The sequence below is a fragment of the Leiobunum rupestre genome, chromosome 6 (genome assembly GCF_980474605.1).
Source record: "Leiobunum rupestre chromosome 6, qqLeiRupe1.1.hap1, whole genome shotgun sequence".
Taxonomy (NCBI): Eukaryota; Metazoa; Arthropoda; class Arachnida; order Opiliones; family Sclerosomatidae; genus Leiobunum; species Leiobunum rupestre.
In genome coordinates, this window is record NC_143389.1 from 67,898,573 (window position 1) to 67,924,502 (window position 25,930).

General features: G+C 36.9%; 1 protein-coding gene across 1 annotated transcript; it reads right to left on the reverse strand.

Annotated features, from left to right (window-relative positions):
* Positions 1 to 9,186: 9,186 nt before the first annotated feature.
* LOC149943257 (sarcoplasmic calcium-binding protein 1-like) lies at positions 9,187 to 25,709 on the reverse strand. The gene is made up of 7 exons (XM_090178664.1): positions 25,364 to 25,709; positions 17,749 to 17,828; positions 16,254 to 16,306; positions 14,866 to 14,979; positions 12,951 to 13,080; positions 11,538 to 11,641; positions 9,187 to 10,410 (listed from the first exon to the last, which is right to left on the reverse strand). The coding sequence occupies exons 2-7, from the start codon at positions 17,807 to 17,809 to the stop codon at positions 10,282 to 10,284; spliced, it is 591 nt and encodes a 196-aa protein (XP_090034790.1). The 5' UTR covers positions 17,810 to 17,828; positions 25,364 to 25,709; the 3' UTR covers positions 9,187 to 10,281.
* Between the last annotated feature and the right edge of the window lie 221 nt (positions 25,710 to 25,930).

Genomic DNA, 25,930 nt, shown 5'->3' on the forward strand with positions numbered 1-25,930 from the left:
CATACCACAAAAAAGACAGTATATTTTTCTCAGCTGATATCACCGGACTACCACCATGCGTGGCATCATTTGGGAAATATGGCGAATTTTCAAATTCTTCAATTAGAGAGTAGCAAGTGGCTCTTTGCGGAAATTTCTGCAAAACTATAAATAACAATGCTAGACTAATGTAGAATTTGTACGTTAAGCCTAGGCGCAAAGGAGAACTTACTTCATTTTCAGAGTAGGAATATACCACATCCTCTATATATCTTTTTATTTTAGGCCTTTTTACTAATTCCGGCGTTTGCCTTAAAAGAATTGCCTGTATTTCTTCGTCGGAACTATCCGAAGACGATTCCATAAACAAATAAGCAGCCCGAATTTTTAAAAATCACGAAAACCGCTCGAGATCTGTCGATCCGTCGAATGTCTCGGATCAAAATTTTCGCTCTCAGAGCGCTCGCTGTGAGAGCGAGATTGCCAACACGGATCTCGTCACGAGCTGCTCTCTATTTCCCAGTGGAGGACGAAATCTCATCACGAGCGCGCCCGGAGTCCCCGAAATCCCCCCGTGTAAATCGCTATTATATTATAAGTTATTAAATTGTAGACATAATGAATTTGTATCAATCTAAGCTATAGAGGATTTGGGTTTTCTGTCAAATGCGAGAGTCAACTCCACACGATTAAGGGAAAGAATCCTAGCAGAGCAGTTGGTAGAGATGTAGCTATAGCTAGAGGATAGCGCCGCCGATCAAACGCCGCCGCCGCCGATTATTTAGATAACGCCGAAACGCCGCCGCCGATAAATTTAATTTTGGCGGCGCCGCCGCCGCCGAAACATTTTCATTTCGCCGCCGAATTAATTTCCATTATTAAACTATAATAATTACGTTTTGAGATCTAAACTACATAGATTTTTCTTTTGGTAGTGCTACGATTCCTAGGCTGTTGGGTGCACCGTACTAGCGTTATAAAATTAAAAATAATTAATAATTTCCAAAAGATCTGGCACCACTGCACCGCGCGCACCAAGATTTTCTGCAGCAGATAGCTGGGATAGGAGAGAGAGAAATGAAAACGGCTTTGGAGTTGCCTCGCCTCGTATTTTGTAATAAGTACAGAAACGTATCAGCTGCATTGGCTGCATTCAGCAATAACTATTCTATTACATTTTAAAAATTCCTTTGATACAAAGGTAAAATAATTTGCGATAATAGACTTAAATGCGCGGGGAAAAACCGGATTTGGGGGGATGAAATTTATGCGGTAGAGGGCTGGCTCGTTGGTTGTCTGTACGATAATGGCGGCGCCCAGCAAAAGTTTCTAAAAAGAGTGTATAGATAATAATACTAGTGAAATGGTAGTAAATTAGTACAGTATTGTTATTACTAGCGTAAATGTTTTAGTTTAATAGTATCATATGTGACATAGTTACTCATAAGTGTGCCTCTGTTTAACATATGTGTATTAAAAATTTAAATGAGACCTTGTTTCACAGCCACCAAAGACTATATAAAGCTACGCGTAACTTTATATAGTCTTTGACAGCCACCAAAGAAAATACAGCACTAACGTCGCGTAAAACTGGTTTTAACTTCCTTCCCCCCCTACGCGAGAACTAGTTTTGATGACGATAAAACCGTCATCGACTGGGAAGTGACGTCAATAACGTCATATCCTTGCAACAAGGTATCATTATGAAAAAATTCTTTCAGGCACACTTATGATTAAATAAGTTACATCTGATAGTATGTAACCAAAGTTACCTCTTTTTTGTTTTGAAAACAAGTGGTTCCTATTTTAATAAAATACATTCTATTAAACATGTATTTTTTTATAATGTGTTTAACAGTTTAAGTTCCAGCGGTCTATTAAAAGGCTGGCGCTATTTCCGAGGGGGGGGGGCAGTTTTTCCCCTTAGGCGCCGCCGCCGCCAATTTTTTTCAACGCCGCCGATTATTTTCTGAAAATCGGCGCGCCACGCCGCCGCCGAACTAATTATCGTTCCCGCCGCCGCCGTTGAAAATTGGTTCGGCGCTATGCTCTAGCTATAGCGTCAAATTCTTACGTAAATCAAACCGTAAAAAGCGCAATTAGCAAAACATGGACGACGAGGAAGTAATTTCCAGTTGCTCGTGAGTTTTTGGGTTTCATTCTACAAAGCAGCGTCATTACAAATTGGTAAAATAATAATAATGTAATCTACTTTTTATAACCTGCATCGCAACAGACCCGAGGCCCTTTTAACAGCGCTACAGGCTAATTTAAACTATGTGGAAGGGTGGTGGCTAGCACTGCCACAGCTAACTACTAGCGTCCCTACACTAACTATCGCGTTAAAACGTTTTTGTGCGAACGGCAAACCGATGATCTCGGGGGCAAATCAGTGGGGAGAGAACATGCAAACTCTACGCGGAAGGAGTGGTTCCCGATTTTTTCACCCAGTGCCACAAGCTGGGATCGAAACCGGCTCCTCTTGTTGCGAGGCGAAAGCGCTAACCGCTCCGCCACCCCACTATAATAAAACAATTATTATATTAATAATAATTGTACTTAAACTTATAACTGTCAGACAAACCTTGGTTGCCCATCACGATTAGTTTAAATTGGACGAAATAAATGATTATTGTAGTCCAAAATCGCTAAAACATTTCGCAATATATATCCTTTCCACCAAATATTAAGAAATGGACATTTTACCATAAGTAACAATTATTATGTTACTTGACGTCGCGTTTGCTAACGGAGAGTCAACGAAATAAGCGGCTGGAAGAGCCGCTTATTTTGTTGATACACGCAATCGTTACGTCACAGCACACGGGAAAGCTAGTTGCGGACGACACGACATCCGTTATTTTATAAAATTTACAACAATCGTAAAAAAGCGTTGAACAGACGTGGCGTCACGATTGCAAACGGAGATCAACGGTTAATTCACAATTCCCCTTCCGTTGAGCGGCACTGAACGCGGCCATTATTAAATAAGTATCTGATCTGTTGAATTCTTTCACCTGAGGCATCGTTTTCAAATATTTCCTGGTGTTCAGCTGCAAATAATTTTGTCTCAATATGCTAGGACAACATTGCAATATACGGTAAACCGTAAAAAACCTTGAATGACTATATAGGTTTCCAAATCACTTGTTTCAAAACAATTTTTGCAATACATATCATGTACATGAAGTATATGACTGGCAAAAAAGCTGTTTCCTTTTGAAACATTATTTTCCACACCTTTTGATCCGCGAAAATGATCGCCAAGCCTACTGGTGAATATAACTAATTTGAGAGTTAGCGCCGTTAATTCTTCATTCGACACGATAGGGGGCATAGGCCTTGGGTTTTTTCATTAGCATTACTACAAACTAATTAAGGCTTTAAACCAATTCCTTTAGGAATTCTCCCATTTATCTATTAAATGAACCTCCGATTTTTCTCTTAAAGGGAGTACAACCTTTATCGGAATTTAAGGAGAAAAGTTTTCCTTTCCTCCTAGGCGCCTAAGATAAAAGTGTTTTTGGGATAATAAATAAGAATTTTTTACCACGAATATTCTTACTGAATGCGGATCAAGTCGATATTTAATAGATAGTTAGGGAAAACTACAAGAAGAAAATATATTTCAAAATATAGCACGTTTATGACTTAACTATTTACGTAATCATTGAGATATAGTTAATTCACTACTTACGATGCTTTTGTTTAAAAATATAACGGGGAAATCAGTAAGGTTATGACCTTAAACCCAAATATACAAGTAGATTTCTAGTATAAAGTATAGGTCATTAGCAGCGTGCTATAGAGGTTTTATCTGGAAATGATCCTACTATTTCACCGTAGCGCCTCGTGTGGATTTTTAAGTAAGCTTAGTGCACCCTACCAAACACGTAGGGTTATACTCCCTTTAACTTACTACTTTCTTTACTTTTATTTAGATTTTGAAATTTTCTTGAAGACATTTCTATACACGCTGACAAATTACTTGCCATTGTAACAAAACAAACGCATAATGACAAAGATTTTTTGTACTGATTTTTGCTGTATTTCTGTGCGCGGTGCTATTCCCACATATTTACTCTACAGCGCCACATTCCGTTGGCGGAACTTAGGAGAAATATAAAAACAAAAAACGGCCCGGTTTTTTTCCAACCCCTGTGATGGACCCCTTTAAACATTACCGAAAACCGAACCATAACTTGTTCACCCTCATTTTACACAAACGTTCCTCCAGTGGCAATCGGCAAAGAATTTCTGGTAAATAGATTAAATGGTCCTTCAAGTTTAAAGGCCGCGAACAGAGATTCCATTTTCTCGTGCGCGAATTTTGACCCCCGCAAAATTGAGTGACAGCGTGGAAAGCTTGACCGACGGCTCTGAAGCCCAGTTCACACTATACAATTAATTGGGCCACTTAATTGAAACCATCTAATTGTAAACAAGAAAATTGAATAGTGTGAACAAAAAAATTGCAACCATTGTTCCAACTTTTTCTGTCCACACTGTACAATTTTCTTGCTTACCATTAGTTGGTGTCAATTAAGTGGCCCAATTAATTGTATAGTGTGAACTAGGCTTAACTGTTTTTGAATAGAATATATACAATGCGCATCAAAAATTGAGGTAAGCTACAATACATGGAATTGTCCAGGCGGTCATTCAAGCTGTGGGATGAGTTTAAAGACCGAGAACAGAGCGAATTTCCACCCCTCTTATTACTTAATTATTTGACGAGTGACAACTTGTCAGCTCTGACAGCTTGAATGACGGCCTGGACAATTCCATTTATTGTAGCTTACCTCTTTTTTTGATGCTCATTGTATATATTCTATTCAAAAACAGTCAGAGCCGTCGGTCAAGCTGTCCACGCTGTCACTCAATTTTGCGGGGGTCAAAATTCGCGCACGAGAAAATGGAATCTTTGTTCGCGGCCTTTAACGACGCCATCAAGGAGGAAAACAAATGTTTAAGCGAAGTAACTGAAGCCAATGACCGGTTTTCAGGCGAAAAAAAACTTGAAATTGAAGATCATCTTTTGTGGTCATCTCCGTTACTTCTGTTCATCCCCAAACGCTCTCTTCGCTTCTCTCGCTTTTCCAAAACCCAGCTCATGGCGCTGCTATCATACGACACGCGATGTCAGTTGCATGTGTTCAACAACTCATTCCTGGTATAGTTCCAGTAATTGCTTGTGATCAGCCCCTATATGCATTAGCGAAAAATATTCAGTGGACTTGGCGAGGATCATTTCGTAGTCATGTTCGGTGGTCTGCGCATCGAACTTGCATTTGATAAAGTTTTAAGAAGAGTGGCCAAATAAGAGTGGGTGAGAATCTGCATTCGTTAAAGCGGGAATTTCTGGAGCTGGAACGGCTGACTCTTATCTTCAAGGATCACACATACTTCGTATTAGGAACACTCACCAGGTTACGTTAGCAGCACTTCAAATTCTCAAATTGCAAGCGTATAGAACATATCTAAAGGAACTGTCCCCAGATAGCGTACCAGGGAGCATAGAACGATAAATTGTCCAATTCCCTAAATCAAATTACCTTTGTTTAGTTCACCCATAGAACGCCGTTTGAGGAGAGATAAAACAAAACTCGCTTCTCTCAAAAATGACTGTTCCCTATTTTCAGAATTATTTCTTTCTTGTCAGAATAGAAACGGTAGTTTAGAAGACTTTTTTAAACACGAGAACCACGCTTTTATTTACCTCTCTATCCACTAATGGTTCTCTTCGACATGGAAATAAGTCGGAATTTGTGTCATGCCTTGAAAGTGTGGTACCTGATTCAAGTATTTTTGTGAATCCATTTGTCGCATCAGTCATAGTTGATGGAGCCGTTATTGTTAACAATCTACGACCCGGAACACCTAAACATTCGAAGATTATTCCAAGAATATATTTGTTCCTCATATTATGCGATTTCTTCAAAATTCTGAGAGACTGGACTTAGTATGGACGTTTATTTTCCAAACAGTTTGAAAAATCAAGCTAGGGAAATGAGAGTAATGGGTTATAGATGTCGAGTTTTACATAATCCTCCAATTCCTTCAAATTGAAGTAGTTTTCTCCGCGTTGATGAAAACAAATCGCAACTTTTTGAATATCTTTCGAGAAGTTTACTCTAACAAGACATTACAGATGGAAAGTCAGTGTACCACATCGCAGGATTTATCACCCTGTCTGCATGAAGAAGCTGTTTCCAGGATATTTCTCCATCTCGCTCCGCTGTCAAAGACGGCAAAAAGCGCATTATGATTCGAACAGTATAGACACGGATGTTGCGGTGCTTGTAGTTGCCGCGTTTGCTTCACTTGAGCTACAGGAATTGTGGATTGTCTTTGGAACAGGAAAACATTTTAAATACCTTGCGGCACATAAAAATCGCAAAGGTTGGGTTTAAAGAAGAGTCGTGCGCTTCCCCTCTTTCACGCTTTTACCAGTGGCAGATACTTAAGCGTCAAGGGGGGCGCCCCCATAAGTTTTATTACACCCATAGCTCAAGATGTCTTTAAGCGCCCCCCCCCCTTGAGTTTTTATCCGCCACTGACTGCGACACAGTGTCGTTCTTCAGTGGTAGAGGTAAAAAAACAGCGTGGAATACGTGGAACACATTTCCTGGACTCACTTCAGCTCTACTTATCGTTATGGAATCGCCTTATGAAATGATATCGGAGTGCCGGGCAATATTAGAGCGATTTGTTATTTTGATTTAACGAGTATTAATGACGCTCGCCAACATCTTTTTGCCCACAAACCGAGAACAATGGAGAATATTCCAACAACGAAATACCGGACTTCACCGATCCCAAAGAATGAAGCTGGTCTTTAAGCCCTGAAAACAAATGGCAGGCAATTTGGTCAACTATACCTGAAGCATCAACTTTATCCTATCTAGTTAAATGTAACTGCAAAACATTTAACTGCACCACCTGCCAATGCGCGAAGGCTAATCTCAAATGTACCGTTATGTGCGCGTGTGAAGGAAATTGTGATAGTTAAGAACATTGCGCGTTCTAGGTCTTACCCTAGAATATGTTCAAGTAATGTAGTATTAATAATAGTATTAATAAGAATATTGATCCTCCCTTTATCTCTTTTGCTTATGGGGGTTCTGAGATCTAGATTTGAATTAAATAAATCATTAGGTTACTTATATTTTGCTTTCAAAACAAATTGCAAAATAATTATTTCAATATTTTCATTTATGTTTTATAATAATAAATTTATAATAATTGTAATTTTTTTAATTTAAAAAATCCTATTGCATTAAGTATGTAATAAACGTAAACAATTTCAGTTGCATTTTAAGTTTTTGTTACTTATTCGGTAGACGTAATACTAAAAATTAAAAAAAAAACTAAAAAAAAGTAAAGTAAAAAGAAATATGTCGATGTGGTTCAATATCATGTTTTAAGTAGTACTATGACACGTAGCACCTTAAAAAAAATCATAACTTTTCCACCTTTACTCGAGCTACACGCGATTTACCATTTTTATTCGTAAAGTTGGGGAGATACGGTGCAACGTAGAACCAGGAAACTATATAGGTATACACTTGGAATGTCTAAGGAAGATTTTTACGGCCGGCCGTGATGAAGCTCGTAGAAAAGGGCGTGTCTTAAAGCGGGAAAACTCTCGCGCCTCGCTACCCTAATTCGACGAAAACTCGTCATTAAGCCTAGTCATGGTTATTATATTATTAGCTTACCTGATTATCTCTGTTATAACCATAAAAATACCTGAAATTAGGTATCACTACACTTCTTTCGCGAAGAACATTATAATTGCTTTAAAATATTAAGTACGATAACAAATTGAAGTTTTTAAATCCATTGTTTTATAAGCTTTTTTTGCGCGGGAAGATCGCCTATTTGTTACCATGGGGACGCATTCTTTTCCCGTCAAACCTCGAGCCAATGAATTTGAAATGTCGTGTTACGTCTTACACTTGACCTAGTTAAGCCCCGCCTTTTTCTCGACGCGCTTTCGGTGTTGAGAAACAGCGCTGCCCGACAAACATTTATTATCCGGCTAAAAGAGATAGCAGTGTTGTTAGATTCAGATTATTTTGATTGAGATACACCGAAAATGGCCAACTTTCGTTTTCCTGCCAAATGTGCAGGTAGGAAAATAACATTTTGTGGCGTAGTATCATGTTTAAATGTCATAGTCTCTTACTTTTACAAGTCTACGAGTGCTCGCTACAGTCGCCAGAGGAATATAGGTTTTTCTAGCGCGCTTACGAGATAACTTTACTAAACGTAGATTCCGATGTACTAACTATTCCCAGGGTTTCAAACGCCTATTTTAAGGACAGTTCGCGAATGCCAAATCTACATCTGTTGCGTATTTCAATTTGGTATTAAGAGAGCCCAAAAGTGACGTAATTTACGATTCACAGCGAGCAGTGGCGTATTGGGACCCTGGCTGACCTTTCTCTAGGCTCTGAATTCTCGGGGCCCTTACCTTTCGGAAAGTTCCGGGCTCCTCTGCTTAAGCCTACTCAGCCTATTGTTTAATTATAGCCACCGACGCTAAGCGATTCATGGAGCCATAAATAATAATACAGGTTATGCAAAAAATTTAAGTAGTTTTAGCGGGTGAATTTGAGAAGTATGCCTGTTTTTCTCCATTTTATTACGATGAGTTAAAAGAGCGTCAGAGAGCTTCAAAGTGTGGCCTACTAGCCCCTGGAAGTAGTCTGCAACAAGCGCAAAACCAAGTAGCAGGTAAATGCGAACATTTAGGTTTGGGTTCGTGTGATAGGTAAAAAAGAACTTTATAAACCAATCGAGGTAACCAGCGTAAAAAAGTAAACTTAAACAGTATTTAAAGTCGTGATGGACCGCGATTTCTCATCACTTTCAAACTGCAACAATGGAGTTCACTTCGGAAGAACTGACGGATATTCATTTCGTGTATGGACTAGCGGATGGCAATGCTTTGGCTGCTCAACGGCTCTACCAGGAAAGGTACCCGAACCGGCGCATCGCCACCTCAAGAACTTTTACCAATGCCTACTTCCAGGGGCTAGTAGGCCACACTTTGAAGCTCTCTGGCGCTCTTTGAACTCATCGTAGGAAAATGGTAAAATAAAAACACGCATACTTCTCAACTCACCCCTATACAACTCCTTAAAATATTTACATAACCTTTTGAAACACCCTGATATCGGCGAAGGATGAGTACAACACTTTTCAAATAATATTTTAATTCTACAACAAATAGAATTCATACATAATTCGAGTTTCGATTTTTCCCGAAAAAACAAACATACCAATATTTTTGAAACTAGCAAATTGATTCGGTGATTGAAACTCGGTAAACTACGAACGGGTATTTGTCGTAGCCTCTGATAATACGGGTTTCCATCCTGAATATTTTTCGACTAACATTCCTCTAAAATAACAGATGATATTTAACTCGGAAGTGTGAACGTGAAGGAGGTCATTACATCGCGGAGTCTACAGCCTTAATGCCGAGTTTAAAACTCGCATTATTATTCGTTTCGATCGTTGCGACGAGCGTTAATTATTTCAATTTTTCGTGACGAAACATCCAGAGACGGTAATTTAGTTACGGTAACGTACGAGACGACCAATCCAAAACATCGATTTACGTAACTGCTATAATAATAGTTAACGCGCAACCATTATAGTAACCATGTTTTGCCTGTCATAGAAAAGTCCAATTGAAAAATACGTAGGTTTTGTACAATAAGACTTATATCAACAAAATATTATAAAATTGGTCCAGGTGATTTACGTTGAAGAACGATATATAGCTTTGAGGGAATGGATGTGACGATTGTTCGTGGGAGAGAGCAAGAGAGGCCACAGTGGTACGAGTGAAATTTCACGATTATGTCAAAGCGTAGGAGAAAGATGATTTTGTTTTACTGAAATTCGTGCGTTTTCCTGTTTCAATATTTTTCTATTATGTTCGTTAATTTGCGCGCCACCAGAAATAAATATATATATTGTTTATTTTCAAAAATATCTTTCTCGAATATGAAAAGATTTCTTCAAAAATTGTCGCCGGGGCAAAGGCTCGAAGTAATCAATTAATGGCGTAATGCCCGGCGGTAATTTTTGAAAGCGCGCCTGAACGAGCTGACTTCAGTCTTAATTATGGTACGCGTGTGTCTGTGTGAATACTATTTCTTGTATGTGGCGTTTTGTTTGACGTGCACGCGGGCGAGTTGACTTGTGTTAAAGTTGAATTTTTTTGAACGAATTATTTTCATTGGTATTTCCTCAATTTTGATCGGCTGATTCTTCCCAGTTTCTTCATTTTAACAAAGGCAGAGGTCCAAAGAGGTAAGCGCCGGGAACAGTCGACTCCGGGGAACCAATGAATTGAGCGAACAGTTCTTGATAGCGGGTCTTGTTGATGCCGTCCTTCTTGCGGTCGTCGTCCTAAATTCAACCGAAAAGATCTCATTACCATTCTCGAATCACCTTTAGCAAAACAAGACGCATTAAACTAAGTGCGAAGATACGTTTTTGCTAGAATCTACAACTAGCAGGTACTAATTCTTGCTAGAATCTAAACTAGCAGGTACTAATTCTTGCTAGAATCTAAACTAGCAGGTACTAATTCTTGCTAGAATCTACAACTAGCAGGTACTAATTCTTGCTAGAATCTACAACTAGCAGGTACTAATTCTTGCTAGAATCTACAACTAGCAGGTACTTGTTCTTGCTAGAATCTACAGCTAGCAGGTACTAGTCCTTGCTAGAATTTGCGGGTAACAGGTACTAGTTCATACTAGAATCTACAAGTATCAGGTACTAGTTCATGCAAGAATTTGCAGGTAGCAGGTACTAGAATTTTTAAGTAGCAGGAACGAGCTTTTGCTAAAATCTTTTAAGTATAATACGTTCGAGATCTTGCTATAATATATAAGTAGAAGGTAGCCTATCTACTAATATAAATAATTACGAGTTCATGCTAGAAGCGGTAAGTAACAGGTACGGGTTCTTACCAGAATATGTAAGTAGAAGGTAAACGTTTTACTAATATTTATAAGTAGCAGGTACGCGTTTGTGCTAAAATATCTATGTAGAATGTAGCTTTTGTGCTAAAATATCTAAGTAGAATGTAGCGTTTGTGCTAAAATATCCAAGTAGAATGTAGCGTTTGTGCTAAAATATCCAAGTAGAATGTAGCGTGTGTGCTAAAATATCTAAGTAGAATGTAGCGTTTGTGCTAAAATATCTAAGTAGAATGTACCGTTTAATGCTAGAACTATAAGTAGCAGGTAGGATTTTTTGATAGAATCTTGCTATATTCTATAAGTAGAAGGTAGACTTTCTACTAATATCAAGAAGCACGAGTTCATGCCTTAGTCTGTAAGTAGCAAATAGAATTCCTTCTAAAATTTATAAGTACCACAACATACTGGTGGATGATAGGGCAACGTCTAACCAATCGCTTTTATAGATAGTCTGCCTGGCCAATTGCGGAATATGAACCCTACTACAGTAACTACGCAGCTGAGTGGGTAACCAGGTCGTGGACTGTGTTGAGTGGTGTTCCTTACATTTAAAATTTTGCTGTAGCAGTTGTCGATTTCTTCGATATTGTCGAAGGCAGCTCGGCTCACGCAGTCCAGTCTAAACTCGTCGACTCCTATTAAACCATCGCCTAACAAGAAAAACTACAATCAATACATTGATTAAATAAAAAATGATTTTTGGTAACTTTTGTTGGAACCAAGTGAATGTCCAAAAGCGCTAGGTTAGTGTAGGGAGCTGTTGGCTCGCGTGGCATGAATGGCTTACCACCACCTACCTACGCATTGTAACCCTGTTTAAAGGCATTATAAGTCGCTTGATGATTTGGGCCTAAAGTGGTGCCTTAATTAATTGGGTATTAGCCTAGCTGATAATTATTATTATTATTAAGTTTATACTTTGAAAAAGTAGAAACCAAATTTTTATTAAGGGAAAGGGTATGGTTCTTCTACCGATAGTATTCTGTTAACACGGAAGACCTAACGCTCGGTTGTTTTCCTCCAAATAAAGCTTCGTATTCTCCTCAAATTGTTGCTCTTTCTAGTTCTTATCCCATTACATTGTCCTCACTCTCTGGCTCTCTATATTTGGCGATACTTTTAAGGAAACAAGAAGAACCGCTTAGATCGGAAAGGGTAAATTGGATAAAGAGAAACAAGCTTAAGTTCTTAAGACTATCTCTAAGAAAGAATTCTTTTATCCGTTATTTGTTAGCTGTAATAAACGGTTTAAACACAAACTCGTTTTTATAAAGATTATTCTTTCTTGGTTTTAATGTTTTAAAGGGACAAAACGGCATTTGAATTTTACCGAAATGAGGCCTGTAAAATAGCCGAATATGGTTGTCTGGATCTGCTATTACGAGATGTATGGAAGAGGAGGAGCAACTTTAGGTTTACCTAAATTTTTCAAATGCCACTGTAGCCCTTTCGTGTTACCGTCACACGAGAAGACTCCCTATAGAGAAGAAGCACTCCGTAGCTTTGGCCATGGCCGCCATTGTGGTCGCGAATTTCTTATGAATAGTAAAAAGCATGGGGGACGTCGTGTGACGCAGCACTGCCATTACTCTATAGTGGAAGGCTAGTGTCACCCACTTTACCCTACCACGCCCTGCTTTAGAGCTATGGCCGCCATCTTAACAAATGGAATCAAAAGTCTCTAGGAGACTTGGGCCTAGGGTGGTGCCTAGCTGAGGTAGTTTTGATAGAAACTCTTGTAATGAAATAAAATGGAACGCGGAATGGCGGGCGAAAGCTCTTCGAGCTAAACTGTGTTTTGTAAACCTCATTTAAATTGTTATATTTAAATATAAAAACTAAACCTGGTTTTGTAGGCCTCGTCTGAAAAGTTTATAATCGTTTATCTCTATTTTAAAGGCTTAAACAATTAGAAATAAATATATTTTAGAAGAATAATATAATAGTTTCTGATCTTACCGTTGATATCGGCTCCCATGAATTTACAGTTAATGGCATGTTTTAGAGATTGTGGAAACTGTTCGAACGTTTTTCCAACACAAACATTTTGGACCGCCGTCTGGAACTCCTCCGTCGTTACTTGCCCATCCTTACGAGAAAATCATTTTCATTGTGGCGCAGTTCAACCAATGACTACAGTTAGGCCAAATGACATCTAGGAGCAACAAACACAGCACCCGACACAACTTGACACAAGGAGAACGCAACCCGTCAAAAGTCGTGCATTTTCTTGGGTAAATTTTTCATTGGTTAGACGCTTTAGTGCCCGCTGTTGTCGGAAGGGGAAAATTCGGAAAATTGTCTTCCCCCTTTCCTTAAAACATTAAGCGTAAAGGCTCGTCCAATGAAATTTGTACACAACACTACGTTGGCGTGTTTAAAGGCTAGCTGCGTTCTCCTTGCGTTTGTTGCTCCTAGACGACATGGAATGGGCCAATTGTTATGATTTTATATAAACTGGTTGCTGTAACTAGTGCTTTCAACCGGATTTCCGAATAACAGTTGCGTTATCTGGTACGTTGAAATAATCAGATATCGCACTTCCCGCATTTACGCTAAGATATTATCAGACCAGTGGATATGGGTCAAAATGCAAACCAGATAAATATAAAACATTTTTAATAACCATGGTATTATTATAATTAAAAGAATGGAACGTCTCCGATTAATAAAATATTTTAAATCTAATATTAATCTGAATCAATTGTAAGCAGACTGACAGAGAGATAATATTTTGGATCATGAATCAAATACAATTGGACGTCAGATTGATTGGAGAAGGGAATATAACACTTGTAGAGCTTAACGGTAATAGTGAGTGTAACAGCAGCGTTCAGACTATGTGAAAATATTATGTTTGCGTCGATCGTGTCGGTTCTTTCGATTTCTTACACCGTTCAGACTTCTCAACAGAGACTTTAAATTTTCGCGCGTGTCGTTTACATTTTTTCATTTCGTTGCGGACTGCCTAGATGGCGTCTCAGTTTAAAGCTCAAAACGTTCATAGCAGACAATTAGCCTTATGCCTCATCAGCGCTGACTCTAGGTAGTGGCGACCTTTAGAACCATCGAAATTCTATAACCAATCAGAGGTGGATAAAAAATTATTTAAATTTTTCCGCCGTTATTTCTGAGCTCTGATTGGATGAACAATCACCTTTTATGTTTATCTCCGTGCAAGGTTGGTTCCTTTCCGAACAGTCAAATGAACGAACCGACGCGACCAACATACCCGAAACGACACGACCGATGCTAACGTAATATTTTCACATAGTCTGAAAGGTTAGCTTCGACGCAAAAAATCCCCGTTAGGTCTAATACAATATTTTTGCATCCGCCCTCGCGTTTTTGTCCTAGTGAAATCCAGCCCTAAGGAGCTGTTAGCTCGGGTGGCATAAAGGGCTTGCCACCACCCACCCACGCATTTTAGCACGGCCACCTGTTTAATGGCATTAAAAGTCGCTAGTTGACTTGGGCCTAAGGTGGTTCCTTGGGTATTAGCCTAGCTGATTATTATTATTATTTATTATTAAAAGATTAACCTGATCTGACTAAGTGAGTAACTTCAGATATTTGAAAAGTAGAACCCGTGATCAGTCGGCCGTTGGAAGAGCGAGTTGCGATACAACTCAAGGAAAGCCGAAACGGATATAATTAAAGGGCAACGCAAGTGGCCATGTAGGGGGCGATGGGTTTGGAACTATGTATAAAGGCGCATTTATACAAAATAAATTCGGCAAATATGGTTCTGCTTTTTTTACAGAGGGAAATGCTATGGCAGATAGCGCAAGCGCAGTCGTTCTATTTATCTATAAGATAATTTACCCCTCTGCATGGCCACTTGCGTTGCCTTTTAAAGGGAAGAGGGTCTTACTTTGTTGAAATCCGCCAATTCAGCAATCTCCAACCAAAGGCTGATCATGATAGTTTTGTTTTTCTCGTGAGCGTCTTTGCTGTACTGTCCCTTTCCTTCTAATATCGTGTATTTCTGCAAGTTCACCAAAAAAATCACACTAGTTAGTCAAACTTACGTTGTCAATTTAAAACGGTCACTAAAAAAATAGAACTTCAGAGATTTAATTAAATCGTACATTTTTACCTCTCTTACTATGTCCCCTAGGAGGGGTTTTACAATCACCGTGTCTGTTTGTCTGTGGGTCGGTCTGTCTGGGCTGCGAACGCGTACGCATTTTCGGGGCAAAAGCCGCGTTCACACTAGACACTTTTGAACCATTTTAAAACGGTTTCGAAAGATCAAATTGTAAAATTTAGCTATCGAATGCATTTATTGTATGGCTATTAATACAGTTGACACCGAAAATGTTCAATTTTATCTTTGGAAACCGTTTAAAAACGGTTCCAATGTGTCGAGTGCGAGGGGTCCGTCACTTCGAGGAATCTCGTACGGGCCTTGATTCCGTGATTCCGAATCTCTAGAATCTAATCTGGAATCTTGAGAATCTAACAATATATACGAATCTTCGATATCTAGGAATCCTACTCGAATTGACCGATTCCAAAATGACGTTTCTGCGCGTAACAGTACCTTTACATTGTGAGGTATAGCTGGCTTATTTACTTGCATTTATACCCTAACATGGCGGCGTATTTTCACGTGCAAAATGAATTTTAAGATCCACCAATCGATGAATCACATACGAACAGGCCCGGGCGGCTAACCGGCATCGGAGCCTTTTCAAATTGGGGACCAAAGAGGAAAAATTTGGCATTAATGGGAAATGGGGCCAACACGATAGCATAGCCGGTGGGGCCAACAGTCCAACTACTAGCCAGTCCGGCCCTGCATACGAATCACGAAATCTCTTGATTCCAGATTCCTTGATTCGGAATCTCGTACACGATTCCTCGAAGTGACGGACCCCTCGGTCTAGTGTGAACACGGCTAAAGTGTAATCACTGCGTTCGCAGTTTCTTTAGGGAAAAGCTTTTTCTAAAAGAGCCCTCTTTTTGTCATTGGGTGTTGTATAAATTTCTCTCAATTTGCGTTAGTATCGGGCGGGATTCGAACCCGAGCCCTCCTGCACGACAGGTGAGCGTTCTACCACAGAATCACGGATACATGTTACATTTCACTGAAAATTAGAAACTCTTCCGAGGAGAGGTATATTTTGGCTTGCCAACTTGTTATATTTAAGGTTTACCGCGATAATTTAAGTTAGGTCGTCATAATCGCGACGAAAATCTTTGAAAGGAGTTTTAAATTAGAAAACTAAGAGGATTAAAATAACCAAAATTACCAACCAGAGCAAGGCACTCAAAGTCGTGAATATCCAGGTATCCGTTGTTATCTAAGTCTGTAATTTAAGAAAGGAATTTTAGATAAACTGGATTTTATTACTAAACATGGCGAAATAAACAGGACTCTTAACTAATTGCTCTAAAGTCTCAAAACTAATGAAACCGTCCCCTCCAAACTTTTGGTTGACACAAAAGAGATAAAAACTTAATGGAGAAAAATGGAGCCCTGTACGAGATAAATAAACTTCATCGGTAATTTGAAATCTACACTTTCTTCATTTTAAACCAATATTAGCTTTGTATCAAATTAGGCTTGAAATTTACTATAATATACCCAATTTTGTTGAAAATTATAACCTTAAATGCAACTAAAAATTACAAAAAAAATAAGAACCTTGAATCTGGAACGTTTTGGTCTTTGAAAAATAATAAGGCTTTTGATAAAATAAGCTACGCCTGCTGAACTGGTTTTTATCGAGGGGTAAGACAATCTCAGATAATCTGTACACCGAGTTCGTACATTTAGCACTGTTAAAGGTATATATTTTCAAGAGATCGCGAGTTCCATTTAGCACTGTTAAAGGTATATATTTTCAAGAGATCGCGAGTTCCATTTAGCACTGTCAAAGGTACGGCAGTGTACACCGAGTTCGCAGAGTGTCTTACCCCTCGGTTTTTATATAGCTCATTCGTCACGAATTACGTAGAAGTTCAGTTCAGTTTATGCTTAAAAAACAGGGTGACTCGCTGAATTTACTCTTATGTCCAGTGCTTTTCGTATTTAAACGTCATCGATACGTCAGCAACATCAAACAATAAACCAATGTTACTTTATAGAAAGGCCTACAGGTCAACAAATTATAGAATAGCTTTCGAAAATAGAACCATAATATTGGTGACCCTTATTAAATGGATAAAAAAAATTGAAAAATTTTCAACATGTTACGCTTTGGTTTTCACTAACCAGCGTATTTATCAAATCCTCTGGCGCTAGTGGAACCATTTTCATCATCAGATGAATTCGGTGATTTTTCCATCGTTTCGCCTGGGAAACGCCCCTAGCTTAAACGCAATTTAAACGAAACCTACCCATCATTTGAAAAACGTCTAAAATAGGGACCATTACTGGCTTTATTGGCCAAGTATTAAAGAAAGCATATCACCTGCGCTTCTTTGGCGAAATGGTGCCTCGATCTTATTCGTTTATAGAGAGATATTAAATATTCATACAAGTGATTGCCTAGCTCATCTCTCGAAATGGATTTGGCCAATATCTGCTCTAAAAATGGGGAAAAATTCATTTCTGCTATATGCCATTCGGATAAATATTTCATTCGCCCCACTAATAAAAAGTCTTAAATGTACGTGACAGCGCTACGTGCTTAAGCCTTGCCAAAGAATGAAGACGAAACCTCATTTTCAGTTTTGAATTTTGCTTAGAGCCCGAGTGGAGACGCGTTGGCCCGCGCGAAAGCGAAATAGAAATTAGTGTTCTTACCGTACATATTCTTGACGACAAACTGCACCCGGTTGGACCAATCGTAAGCTGGATCCGCCATTTTTATAGGAATTCTGGAACTACAAAAAAAACGGAATCATTAAAAAATGTTCCACGCGAGTTAGTATTTTCATTATACGCAATTAGATGGAAAAATATAAACGTTAATTTATAAAGATCTAAACAGTAATTTAGTTTATGTTTTAATAAACAATAAACTTAATTACTGTTTAGATCTTTATAAATTAACACGCGATAAATCTTTGTACAATTTGAGCAAAGATTTCAATATTTATTTGCAATTTTTTTAATTTCACTGGTTGAAATTTCTTTTTATAAAAAACGATATCTATATTGTAAATATCAAAAGCAATATTGCAATGTTAATGAAAGCAGTGGTGACCGTAAACCTAGGTTTCCAAAAATCTGAAATGCCAAAATTTAACATGCGAAATGGAAATGCTTGAAATCCTCTCGCGTTGTGATATCCTCTTTTTGACAATAAGCGTTTATATAAAACAATAAGACTCGCCAAGAAGTAATATTTCCGAGAGCCAGGACCAGCAACTTACTGTTTATATAGGGGTAGTGGAAATAATGGAAACTTTTCACCTGTAAAAAGAACGTCGTGTGTTTGCTAACCCTTAATATATCAATAAAAAGCTACCTGGTTAAAAGGAAACACTTTTTGGAAAAGTTAAAAGTTTCCATTACTTCAACAAGCACTATATAAACAGTAACATGCAGGATTGCAGGTCCTGTCTCTGGGAAATATTACTTCTTGGCGATTTCCTTGAAGATGTTTTATTGGCTCGTCTATTAAAAAGATAATTTAATATAATTGTCCGTTTAATACTTCTTACACAAAAATCACTAATGATATAGACACGCCGATTGGTGAAATTAAATATATATATTTCCCAGTATTAATACGGATTGGACTTAGTTCGTTATGGCTCTAAGGCGAGCGATAGAAGATGGCCAAATTCCTTCTTTTTTAAATCACGCCCGGAAAATCTGACTGTTGTGCCAACTTTTAAAAGGTTTTCTCTGTCGACTTAATCATAAAATCGCGGCCATATGAAAAATAGAAGTCGGAGTTGAGCTCCAGCTTCTTTTAAAAATCATTTAGTGTCAGCTCGTTAGTCAAAGTCGATTTGGTTTACTAACCCTAACGGAAGATTTCGCATTTCACATTAGCGACGCCATTTTCCATATCTACGGATGACATTTCAGAGTTCTGTTTTTAAATCAGAGTGCTTTACCGCAGTGATCTCAGAGGGCTTACTACGTGGTACTTGGGGATTAAATTCTATTTTGGCATCATGTTACATTAAAATAATATAATGTTTAACAACTATTGGAATTAATATTATTAATATTAACAATCCCATAATCGCGTTATAATGCAAAAGTAAACTTCACTTTAAACTCCCGATCAAAGCAACAACTTACACTGCAAAAATAATTGCGCTTTAGACTCCCGATCAAAGCAACAACTTACACTGCAAAAATAATTGCGCTTTAGACTCCCGATCAAAGCAACCACTTTAGCGCAATTTGAGAAAAGCATGAACAAATAGCGCGCGGAATTTTAATTTTGAGGATTTGAGGACAATTTTCGGCAAGCGTCTTCTCAATGTGCTATATAAGGAAGCTAGAAAGGTAAGCGTATCAGGTAGCGGAGAAAACGAGCCACGAAAGCTGTTTAACACGGTGGAGGTTTTTTTAATTTATATATAAACACACTTTTATTTAACACCTATCCGAGATTCGTTGCCGCCCGAAGAATAGTAGCGACAGAGGAGGTATTTTGGCAAACGGCTGAACTTGGAAGCAGCGCGGCTTCCCCTATTTATACATCGGCTAAAAAGCCATTCTCCGCGATACAACTCCGTAGTTGTAAAATAGTTCCGAAAAACAAAGAAAAAAGTGAAAAGAGGTCAGTAAGAACACATTGGCGCTGCAAAACTAAATTTACATCGTTCAGGGATTTCTAAATTAAGACGCGCTGCACTCGCATTAAGGACTCATTAAGACAGTCGAGAGGGAAAAAACGGAAATTATACTTTGGGAAAAATTAAAATACCAGATTTAGTATTAAGTTAAGGTGCGGATCCGGGTGACCCTGCAACGACGTCATTCGAAATTAAGGGGGAAGACTACAGCGGCCATTGTATACTTTCGCGCTATTTCAAGATGAACTCTTTTAATTTTGTATTTAAACTTATAAAATTAATATTTAAGGGTAGAACAGCCTCTTGTTTAGTGACTAAAATAATTTTGACAACTTTAAATTTAAAAGTACTTAAATTATTACGTTTTAATTCGGACCCCGGAGCTAAAAAAGTTGGGCAAGCGCCCAAACTACCCTTTAGTTAGGACCTTATATCTCGTTAACTATTAATATTAGAATTATCAAAATTATTTTAAGCACTAGAGGAAGGTTCAGCCTAATAAGAAAAATATAATTCAATTGTGTAATTGTTAAAACAGAAACGTTCAGCTTGAACGAAAAAGAGGCTTTTACTGTATTCTTCCCCCTTAAGGTTCCCAATTGCGGTAAACTAAGAAGGAGCAATCATACAATTACAATGAATTTCATTGTGATTCCAAAATACGGGTTTTTTTTTACAAAGGCACTGCGCTAGAAAGACGAAACCTGAAGATTTCAAGTTTGTGACCTTAAATGGTAGCCTCAGTAGCCCTGGGTCTTCAAAGCTTCCGCAGACGGAGTTTGAACCATCGTTTAAATCATTGCTTTCGTTATCACGCAGGCCCTTGCACGGAAAATTTCTTCAACTAATTTCTGGCATTTTAGTTCGACAATTCCGGCCACTAGGTTCTCTCGTATTTGGACCCCGTTGCCTAGGCAACGACAAGATTTATCCTTTCAAGAGACAAAACCCGCAACAAAAATAGGACGTTGCCAAGTACAAATTTGCGACGTAAGGTTAATTTTTCAGCTTCTTTAAAGAAGTTTAATTCCCTGAATTTAAGAAAAAGACAGGTGAGGACAATTATTTCATTAGAAAACGTAAGCCTAACTTTTGTAAAACCCCTTAAAAGGTCCAAAAGTGAAGAAACAAGGCAACGTCTAAATAAAAGGTTCTTACATTTCAATCCAATTTCAAGTACATCCTCCCTTTCAACCTGGATTACATTATCCCAACTTGCCAAGATTTCGACGTTTAATCGCCAAAACCATTGGGCTAAATGGGCTGCAGCCCTAGGGCCCTGAGGCGCGACCTAGGACTGTACCTGATAAAAGGATTTCTGATATTGGTAGTACAGAAGCACCCTTTAGCTCAAATATGGCTTGAGTAATATATTGAACTGACAGGCACTTGTCAAACTGAATCGTTTCTTCTTTGAGAGCGGCGTTGCCACACGTACGATAAACAGTGCGATAATTTCATCGACATTTTTACTGCGTACTATAATTTTCATGACGTACGATATCGTACCATTATTTCGATAATTCTGCCTCAACGTACGATAATGTACGATAATATTTTAATTTTTTGAAAAACCTACGAACGATTTAAATTATATTATTCATTTATATTACTTCTACTTAAAAATGAATGATATACATTTTTTGCCGAACGTGCTTCGCAGTCCTGAGTGTGAGTTTATTACTCCTAGCTGTCAAACATTTTTTATACATTTTTAAATATATTAAGTTCAGTTTTTAATGATAATAGGTATTTTGTTTATTTCCCTGAAACAAAACTCCCGTAGTGCTTTCAAAAAAATCGTATAAATTCAACGCATTTATGTAAGAATTAAAATTTTTCGTCAAAAAGAAATGTGCGATAATATTTTGCCCTAGATACGATAATTTCAGATTTCCGATCTGGCAACGCTGTCTGAGAGGAAGATTTCGAGAAAACAAGTTCGTACCTAAAGTGCCTTATATGGGAAGCTCAAAAAAAAACTGACGTAAGAAAGAGTTTCAGTTCCAATGCCAAAGTAAACTAAATCACGAACTGAACTCCATTATTTTAATTTATCCTTAATGTCGCGAAAACAGAAGCAGTTTCCAAGGGGTCCTAAATTCTTTCAAAACCCGTACACTGATAAAAATTATTTTAGAAATCTTGAAATCAACTTAAAAATACCGAAATCTTGGCGAAAGTAGTTTCAAAGTCTGGAAATCAACCTGAAAAACCAGAAATCAGCACGAAATTCGTGCTCTGAAATAGTGCTCGGAATTGTTTATTCATTATCGACAAATTTTCCGATTTATTTAAAAAACGTTGGTCAAAAGAATATCATTTTAACTTATTTAATTATGTTTTTTGCGCAACCAAGCATTTATTTGAATAAAAGTGGTATTTATTTAAATAATTGTTTGTTTTATTTAAATAATAGGCTTATTCACTTTCGATTATTTAAACATTTTACAATTTTTATTCAACTATTGGTTATTTAAATAAACTCTCATAATCAGTTTCTGAGATTCAAAATCCCGTACGCAAAATTTGCAAATGTCGGACCTCTCGAAAGTTAATTAATCATTTTAAAAATCACTTTAAATGATTAAAACACGATAAATTAAAAAAAACTTTTTTTAAATAAGTTTTTTCAGAAATGCTTTCTTTTGTACGTTTTTCAGATAGGTGTTAAAATTCCTCACAAGTACGAAGTGGTTTTTGCCTCTGAAACCGAGAATCGATGAAAGAGAAGTATGCGCCAAACATTGTTCAAATATCTCAACGAATTTCCATCACAAAAAGTAATGTACGGGCCTTGAGAATATCTCCCCTGATCTATGCCCCGAGCCCAGTGCACTACCACCGGACTGCAAAATACTCAATGCGCCGATTTATAGCTTAGCTTAGGTTGGCTTATAATTTTCCACAAACGTCTACCCTGATTTATAGGGAGTAAGTTTACTTTTAATATTAATATACAAATTATTTCTGGATGATTTGAAATTAATAATTAACATGATTTATAATTTTTATGATTAATAATTTATATAATAGCCTTTTATTATTATATAATAGATTATTAATAGCCTATTATTATATAATAGATCATTAATAGACTATTAGTATTATTATATAATAGATTATTAATAGCCTATTAGTATTATTATATAATAGATAATTAATAGCCGATTATTATTATATAATAGATAATTAATAGCCGATTATTATTATAATAGATAATTAATAGCCGATTATTATTATAATAGATAATTAATAGCCGATTATTATTATATAATAGATAATTAATAGCCGATTATTATTATAATATATAATTAATAGCCGATTATTATTATAATAGATAATTAATAGCCGATTATTATTATATAATAGATAATTAATAGCCGATTATTATTATAATAGATAATTAATAGCCGATTATTATTATATAATAGATAATTAATAGCCGATTATTATTATAATAGATAATTAATAGCCGATCATTATTATATAATATATAGTTAATAGCCGATTATTGTTATATGATATATAATTAATAGCCTATTATTATTATATGATAGATAATTAATATTATTTATAATTTATATAATAGATAATTCATATTATTTACTATTTATAATTTATATAAAAGATAATTAATATTATTTAATATTTATAATTTATATAAAAGATAATTAATATTATTTAATATTTATAATTTATATAATAGATAATTAATATTATTTAATATTTATAATTTATATAATAGATAATTAATATTATTTATAATTTATATAATAGATAATTAATATTATTTATAATTTATATAATAGATAATTAATAGCCGATTATTATTATATGATATATAATTAATAACCGATTATTAAATAATAGATAATTAATAACCGATTAGATTATAATAGATAATTAATATTATATAATTTATTTTTAACGTGATTTATAATTTATGTAATTTACATTAAGATGATTTATAATTCATATAATTTATGTTTAACGAAATTTATAATTTATACAATTTATATTTAACGTGATTTATAATTTATATTTAACGTGATTTATAATTTATATTTAACGTGATTTATAATTTATATTTAACGTGATTTATAATTTATATTTAACGTGATTTATAATTTATATTTAACGTGATTTATAATTTATATTTAACGTGATTTATAATTTATATTTAACGTGATTTATAATTTATATTTAACGTGATTTATAATTTATATTTAACGTGATTTATAATTTATATTTAACGTGATTTATAATTTATATTTAACGTGATTTATAATTTATATTTAACGTGATTTATAATTTATATTTAACGTGATTTATAATTTATATTTAACGTGATTTATAATGTATATTTAACGTGATTTATAATTTATATTTAACGTGATTTATAATTTATATTTAACGTGATTTATAATTTGTACAATTTATATTTATTTATAATGATTTATAATCAGGTCTGCCGAGAGCGGGCCCGGGCCCGAGCAGGAAATATTAGGTAGCCTCATGAGAGCTGTTATTGCTGGAGAAAACTGCTCAGGCCCCCAGGCAATTTGTACCGGCTTCGCAGATCTCTCTCGTCGGATCGGTTATTAATATTAAAGATCCACCACCCTCCTACGCCTTGTAACCCGGCCACCTGAATTAATGGCTTTAAAAGTCGCTTGATGACTTAGGCCTAAGGTGGTACCTTGCGTATTAGCCTAGCTGATTATTATTATTATTATAACCTACATATAAAGGTATGTAGTAGTGCTATTTATGATCAAAGCCATTCAATTTCCGAGTTGGCCGCTTAGACCGGACCCGGGTTCGAGTAAAATAATTCGGGGCCCGACCGATGACGGGAAAAAAACTCAGTATTTTAACATTTTATCAGAAATATATTATTATATAATTATTTTCTAGTTATATATACCTCTGGTGCCAAAAAATAAAATAAAACATCAATTCACAAGACATAATTTAACATTCTAAGTGCTGTCGGTTTAGAAGACAACTTATAAATTTATAATCTTACAAAACAAAAAAATTTCACCGATTTTGGACTGAAAAAAGTGAAAGGTATTTTTTCGCGTCGCCCAAGAAAAATCGGGAAGTCTTTCAATTTGCTCTTCTTAAGTCGCGTACGTGAAGACGATCCAGGATAATTGCCCAACTGATGTTGGTTGGCCCCCTCCTCCCCCCGCCGATAAAAACTTTTCAGATTTTTCGATCTAATGATTATCCGATAAAAGTACGAAGTCTTTAACTACAATCGCCTCAAATGTCGCAATTACGCGCGCATTATGGTGAAATATGTAAATCGCGCAATTTATTGGAATACGAATAGTTCGTAGCGCGCACCAATTCAACCGTATGCAGATCTCTCCATCGCGATATAATTTAAAATTCAACAGTCCCTAATACGGAGACGGACGAAGCGCGCGGTGTCCATTCAGAATGTAGCGCATACATTAATATTTAAACGTATTTAATTGATTTAAAGACTCCGGCGGCCCGTAGCGGCGTCCTGTAAATGCCATTCGCCCGAATAAAATCCGGCGACCGCGACATCGATTCCGAATTTGAAAAAGCCACGACGATTACGAACGTGAAATCGCGCGATTAAAATAAAGCGAGCCGATGAAAAACGTGTAACTTACCAGGATCGCTCCAAAAGGCGAAAGGAATTAATAGGAACACGCGACGATTGTATTTCTCTTCCGAAGATGCGAGCCGCTCTGTCTCTCTCCTCTCTGGCGGATCTTTTTCGAACGATTATTGTTTCACCGAAATAGTACGAGAACGAGCTATTCTTTGGGCCAACCGCCGTCTAGTATATCTTCTACAATTGCCTTTTCCGTTCTTGGTTCCGGAATCGGAATGCTCGATTCGGCGCTTAAGTAGAAGCGAGAGCTCCTCTCACCGCCAGAGAAAAACCTGTAGTCACAGAGACACCCAGAAATACCTATAAGCCCCGCCGTTCCCTCCCTTTTATCAGCGGCGCATCATTCGGATCTATCTCTCGGCTAGAAATCTCGTCAACTCCCGGGCTTTCCTAGGACTCTCCAACTCGAGCGACCTCTTCCGGGGAAAAGGTGGAAGCTTCCATCTTCCCAAATTCCTACTATTTTAAGTAGGCAGATTCTCTCTCTCCCTCCGCTATAATCAACAGGTGTTGCCGAAGCTACATCCAGGATTCTCTCTCTGAAAAGACGAGCTCGGCGTCT